Source organism: Sinocyclocheilus rhinocerous, unplaced genomic scaffold (assembly GCF_001515625.1).
Source record: "Sinocyclocheilus rhinocerous isolate Xijiao unplaced genomic scaffold, SAMN03320098_v1.1 scaffold348, whole genome shotgun sequence".
NCBI classification, from domain to species: Eukaryota; Metazoa; Chordata; class Actinopteri; order Cypriniformes; family Cyprinidae; genus Sinocyclocheilus; species Sinocyclocheilus rhinocerous.
Genome location: NW_015635025.1, coordinates 151,004 through 157,757, shown reverse-complemented (window position 1 = coordinate 157,757; position 6,754 = coordinate 151,004). Strand labels below are relative to the sequence as shown.

General features: G+C 37.5%; 1 protein-coding gene across 2 annotated transcripts in view; it reads right to left on the bottom strand.

Annotated features, from left to right (window-relative positions):
- Positions 1–6,447, bottom strand: part of zdhhc15b (zDHHC palmitoyltransferase 15b) — a 9,922-nt gene extending 3,475 nt beyond the window's left edge. The window contains exons 1-10 of one of the 2 annotated variants that reach the window (XM_016560231.1): positions 6,276–6,447; positions 5,936–5,962; positions 5,542–5,636; positions 4,930–5,050; positions 4,715–4,784; positions 4,578–4,610; positions 3,940–4,060; positions 3,553–3,685; positions 3,257–3,383; positions 1,242–1,354 (exon numbers count right to left, since the gene is read on the bottom strand). In XM_016560231.1, the coding sequence (XP_016415717.1) occupies positions 1,242–1,354; positions 3,257–3,383; positions 3,553–3,685; positions 3,940–4,060; positions 4,578–4,610; positions 4,715–4,784; positions 4,930–5,050; positions 5,542–5,636; positions 5,936–5,962; positions 6,276–6,393 (958 nt within the window). In that variant the 5' untranslated portion in view covers positions 6,394–6,447. The remainder of the gene's footprint in view (positions 1–1,241; positions 1,355–3,256; positions 3,384–3,552; positions 3,686–3,939; positions 4,061–4,577; positions 4,611–4,714; positions 4,785–4,929; positions 5,051–5,541; positions 5,637–5,935; positions 5,963–6,275) is intronic. The other variant, XM_016560232.1, reaches the window with a different exon arrangement.
- Between the last annotated feature and the right edge of the window lie 307 nt (positions 6,448–6,754).

Sequence of the window (6,754 nt, the reverse complement as noted above, 5' to 3'; positions counted from 1 at the left end):
GGGGGCTGGGACGCATTCACACTACAGCCTCACGTGTGCGCCACTCTCTGGGTGTGTTCGACTTGACGTGGACCGACTGTGCAGACCAATGGGTGTATTACAGTACCACGAGAGCTAAAGAGAGCAGACTGCTCCGTGCGCTTTCGAATCGCTCTCGCGGATGATCGATCTGCGCCGCACCTCTTCTAGTCGAACACACCGGCTAGTGCTGCAGGCTTATTGGCTCACTCACGCCGATGAGATTAACCCCTTAGGTATTGAAATTTGGTACCGAACGACGAGACGTTTTTCGATACTCGATGGTATCGAGGCAATTCGGTCGGTGCCTAAAAAGTATCGAACTCGATACCCAGCCCTATTCTGCACTGAATTAAAGTGCTTCTATCCGGATCTCGAAGGGCTGTGTAATCAAGGACTCGTGATCGAGATCTCTCCACATGTAAACACACTTGCTCTGACCAAACTGATAAATGTAGTTCAAACGTGTAGTGCCGTTTCATTCCGCTTTTGAAGCACATGTCGTCTGATGTTTCTCATACGCAGCAGAGATGGCAGAAGGGGAGGAAGTTTTGAGTTCTGACAGTTAAAGTATGTTTACACAGCAGAAGCTCTTTCATCTCAACAGATCAGGGCTGCGTTTCTCGATAACGATTGATCTTAGAGCTTAAGAGCGTTTTCTACGAGTCATTTTACGATCGTTCGTTATTGTTTCACGTGCGTTTCTCAAAAATGCACTTAACACAATCGCACGTAGCCGTGCTTTAAGTGCTACTTAGGAGTGGCTATCTGTTTGTCAAGTGCTGAAATGTCACCTTATAGAATGACTCGTAATTGTGTAGTACACGCTCGTTTATTGAAATGTTAACCTAATGCTGATTTCCAGACAACTCGGATATAATAACTATAATACAATATTATATAATAAGTGCTACTTAAGTTACGATACTTTTGGGAAACAGACCGTAATATTAAGATCAGTCGTACGATCGTTTTTACGAACTTCTTAGGCTTACGAAGCTTTTGGGAAACGCAGCCCAGAACAGTTTGATTCCTTATGATACAAGCCTTCTAAAGAAGCACAATTCAATTACAATTCAATAACTTAATAAAAAGTGCAACTGATATTCAGTGGCACATTTAATACAATCACATGTACCTGATAGTACACTGAAGTACAAAATTACATATTAAACTTTAGTTGCTGCATTCAAAGACGCATTTCAACTTGGATGCAACCTCACCTGCGCTTTCTTCGTCTGATCCACCGTCCTCCATCCATTTCCCCTCGTTGGCCAATAAAGGATTCTCTGATTCACGCAGGGTCCTCAGTGGGAAATAATGCCCGTCACCCTGACTATAACATAAGAGCACACACAACACAGAAAGCTTTTTTCATAGTGTTGTTCATTTATGTGCACCGTGGTGTTATCTTAAAATGTATAACCATTTATAAACTACCAAAAAAAGTTACAATTTTAACTTTTTTTTTTTTTTTTTTTAAATAAAGAAGTCTCTTCTGCTCACCAAGGCTGCATTTATTTGATCAAAAAATACAGTAATAAATACAGTAACAATTATTACAATTTAATGCTGCTTTATATTTTCGTGGAAACAGTGATAACTTTTTTCAGGATTCTTTGATGAACAAAAAGTACAAAAACAGCATTTATTTGAAATTCGAATCGTTTGTAACATTAAGAATGTCTAGGGCTGTCACGATTCATATTCATATTGTTAATAAAAGTTCAAAGTTTAATATAAGTACATTTGTCATCGTACTGTTTTATTGTATAGCCTTTTGTATTAGGCTATTATTAATAATAATAATGAGCCACAAACTAAGCATTCGTTTGAAGTAAGGGGAAAACCCAAAAATAAGCGCTGTAGAAGCGAGAATGCGAGATTGTTATTATTATTGGTTTCTCGGTTGTATCTTCGTAATGGCTGTAGAAATGGTCGTTAATTCTTGATTAGGGTTCGGCACAGACATGTTACATGTTACAATATGATCAAAAAGTCATGGCAACAAACGACTTCCTAAGTCAGTTTAAGTTGAAACGACTTTCACAATCAATTTGATTAAACTTAATTCATGTTTTACTGTTGCTTATTGTCACTGTAGGCTATTTTTTTTCTATGAATTTTAATGAATATACAAATTGGTGGAGAGAAACTAACTGTGTTTATAATGATTGCAAACATTTTGCTTTAGTCTACTGGCATTTTAGCCTACATTATTTCTGAATGTAATAGGGCTAATAAAATGCGACGTGAGCCTATACGTGACTTATGTTTTTTTTTTTACTCTCAAAACGCAATCTTATACAAGTAGTGATTTTATTGTTTTAACAATGCAGCAAACATTTTTAAATATCTTAAAAATACTTTAATGTCTTTAAAGTGTTGATAGATTTTTTTCTTTTGTTTAGTAGCCTACATCTGGCCAAAATCTAGAAAAGATGATGCTGTGCAGCGCGTTTATAGGCTAACGTTACTAGATCTCTTCCTGTTTTTTTTTTTCTTTTTTCTTTTTGAGTAAAGAAAACGCTGTACTTTATTATTATTATAGGCAAAGAAAATTGATTTAAAAAAATAACGTTATTAACCGGTATTTCTTCTACCCGAACCGGTTTTGGAACGGTAATAATACAGAGGAACGCATGAACAGAAACGTTAAAATATCGATTCTGCTCGGAGTGAACCGATTAAAAAAAAAAAATCGTTTTCAAGCCCTGATTAAAACTATTTAAAAAAATCATAATAAAGCATAGTGCTATTGTTTAGTCAATATTAAACAAGGATTAGATCGCGCTGTAAAGTGTAAAAACTATCGTCAGGCCGTTGGCGCCATCTGCAGGCAGTTAATATAATAAATAATGTACACAAGTTATGATTATATGGTTTTATTACATTGTATGTAATAAAACATATTACACAAAACATGTTTTATCACATGTATTTTAACTGCTTTGTTCAATATATAATTACCTTCATTCTATATTTTATTGGAACCAATTATTATTGCCTCATTGCTATTATATATGTATTTTTAGTCATTTTTAAGTCTTTTGTTTGCTTGGGTCTATTTTTATTACCACAAAAATGACCCAATTACTTGATTAATCATCAGAATAATCCTCCGATTACCAAAATAATTGTTAGTGACAGCCCTATAAATGTCTTTAGTGTACATTTCGATCAATTTAATGCATTCTCTCATCCTTTGAGAGTGTGAGCAGTTTTGACATGAGCTCACCTTGTGAACACTGGAATAAACCAGAGCTTTTTGTCCTCTCCAAACACCTGCCGGAGGTTTCTGCTGAGCCCAACATTAAAGCCGTTCCTGTCAGGCCCGTTCTGAAACACTGGCGCAGAAAACGCCTCTGAAAAACAGGAACGTTCATTGAGGTTAGACAGTCCACAACAAAAATATGAGCCACATAAATCACTTCTGTTACCCAAAGGTCCAAGAAGTTTCTGCTTCTTGAAGAAATACAATGAAAGGGTAAAGGAGAACCCAGCAATTCAGCATAAGAAGAAAGGCTTTCTTACCTAGCGTGGATCTGTTTTTAGCCACCAACCAACAGTGGTAGCCAAACAGGAACATGAGACTGACAAAAAACATGAGTGCCACAAACAACAGGAAGAGCACGTGGAATTTTGCAGGGCCATTGGGAAGATCTCCCTAACAAAGACATGCAAAGAAACTTTTGAAATGCATAGACTTGACAGCAGCACAACCCTAAGCATTTTTATGTTTCTAAAATACATTTTATCACAATTATATAATTCTACAAGCCCGTGCATTATGTGCATGCTGTTCAAATTCCTGATAAAATTCCTGGTTTTCCATAACCGTATGAACCCTGTCTCTTAAGTTTTACAGTTAACAAGGCTTGCCTAGTATGAGCTCGGTCAAAACTGCTTGCTGAAACTCACCACCCAGAACTTGAGGAAGTACTGAAACACTGTCGATGCAATGAACACGCAGTAGATCATAGAGTAAGACAGGAACAGCAGAAAGAACTTATAGTTGGAGAATCCCACACAGTTGTTCACCCTGAAGAGCACATCATACAAAGATGTCACATATCCAGCATTTCAGAGCGTGCAAAATGTAATGAAATGTTGCTTATGAGATCAGATTAATACAAATAAGATTACTTATTTCATAATATGTGAGCCTGGAGCACAAAAGCAGTCTTAAGTCGCTGGGGTATATTTGTAGCAATAGCCAACAATACATTGTATGGGTCAAAATTATTGATTTTTCTTTTATGCCAAAAATCATTAGGATATTAAGTAAAGATCATGTTCCATGAAGATATTTTGTACATTTCCTACTGTAAATATATCAAAACTTAATTTTTGATTAGTAATATGCATTGCTAAGAACTTCATTTGAACAACTTTAAAGATGATTTTCTCAATATTTAGATTTTTTTGCACCCTCAGATTCCAGATTTTCACATAGTTGTATCTCAGCCAAATATTGTCCTTATTGTCTCAATTTCAAAAAATTGACCCTTATGACTGGTTTAGTGGTCCACGGTCACATATAATAAATTATTATTTACCATGGACAATGGTGATCCATTTTCAAAATGCATCTGTAAAAACACAGGAACACAGATCCTGTAACTTTAATTAAAATAGGGCTTTGGTGTAGAGAGATCTGTTTTCAGGAACAGGGTTGGTGCAGTGCTGGACTTACGTTTCACAGACGGAGCAGTGGTGACAGCGGTCTGGCTTTATCACCTGACAGCGATCACAGAACCTGATAGCTGAAGACACGGAGATAAAGACGATCAGCTGCCCGCGTTTACATCCCATCACACGTTTAGCTGGCAAACACTGCCATTCACAGCATTCTGCCAAATAACTAGACAGCTGCAGCTGCTGTGCAAACGTGAATAACGACAGACTGACCTCCTGACTGAGCGCGCGTGAAGATGGGAAGTTTCTTGGCGATTTCTGCGAGGATCTGCTTCTGAACATCTGGCCTTTCTTCCATCTCATACCTCTCCTTGTCACTGTATGATAAATGGAACTAGAGCGAAGAAATTACAAATTAAAGGCATTCAAAAGAAAATGAAGCCTATTAGAGAACCATTAAGATTTTTTTGCATTTTTAACGACAATCAAGCAATTTTCACCTACAACTGTCATCATTATCATTAAATTCTCATTACTGTAATACAGTATTTACAAATACCACCATCATTTAGAAATGTTTTGAATATTATGTGGTTAATTACCATGAAATCAAATAGTTGTATCTCGGCCAAATATTGTCCTATCCTAACAAACCATACATCAATGGAAAGCTTATTTATTCATGTATTAATCTAAAAAAAAATTGACCCTTATGACTGGTTTTGTGGTCCAGGGTCACACACACACAAAGTAATCAAAGTATTTGGGGTAAAATATGACCCAGACATGTTATAAACAGCTTTTACTCCCACATTCTGATCCTTATAAACACTATTTTAGAAATAAACTCAAGAGTCATAAGCGGAAACCATAAATCACGAGCACCTTTTTAGACGGTGTAGATGGTGGAGTAAAGATGGCCTTCCAATAGGTCCAACAGAACATTATAAAGCACACGTGAAACATCAACAAATACACCACTGTGGAGAAAACACACATTATCACTAGTAAAAGTCATTTTTGTCACACAGAACTAGAGTTGCAAACTTTATTTTTCCTCATTATGTGTGTCTAGCTCTGTTTTTGTGCAATGTGCTGATGTTGCGGCTGTGTTGCACAAAATAACACCATGAGAATATTCCTCAAGCACAACTAGCAATGCTGCTGAATCAACTGAGAGATGACTGACTCTGAATATGACAAATTCACTTCTGGTTTTTAGACTGATAGGCAATGGCAGAGAGAAGTCAGCAGCCACAGGTGACTGTAGAGCACTTGCCTCTCTCCAGATGATTACTGAGGGTCACTGAAAAACAGAGAGCCAGGATCAGTGTCGTCAAACATCATGGCTGTGTCTCAAAACCTTGCGTCTTGCCTAACTCGGAGGAGATGACAGGAACCACGGCCTAGCTGTGGTCACTGAGATGCTGTTTAGTGTCTATAGGCAGGCAGCTCACTAGGTTTTGAGTCACAGCCCATGTAAATAACGCTATAACAGAGGTCTTTGACCGATTTATTTTGCGTAATAACAACAACAATACAAATGAACTGACGAACCATTGATACTTCCTTATTACAGTCGAACAACCTGATTAAATGAATCAACTGTGAAATCTTACCGAAGCACAGTTCAAAGACATACGCGTAATAAGACCAGAGAACCACAGATGAGATGATAATAACAGGAATCCAGGAGAAAATCCTCTGACAACATCTGAGAGCTCTCGACAGAGCCATGATGAGCCCGCTCTGGCATCCGCTAGTACGCCTATCCAAACAACCAGCTCTCCGACATCTGCTAGAAAGCCTGGCGCTTTACCAAACAACGATCCGCTCTGGCATCCACTAGTACGCCTGCTCGCCCGAACTACAATCTGCCCTTGATGAATAACTAATGTATGTCAGAGCAAGTGCACTAAATAGCAGCCCATGACACTGTAGTAGTGAAATTAGGTTTTTCAAAATAACTCAAGACAGTTTTGCTTTGTGAATTCACTGTGACTATGCACACTAAACTCTGAGAATATCTGCCGGATAAAGCCGTTTAAATACAATGAGAACTGCAAAAATTAATTATTTGATAAGTAAATATGTAGTC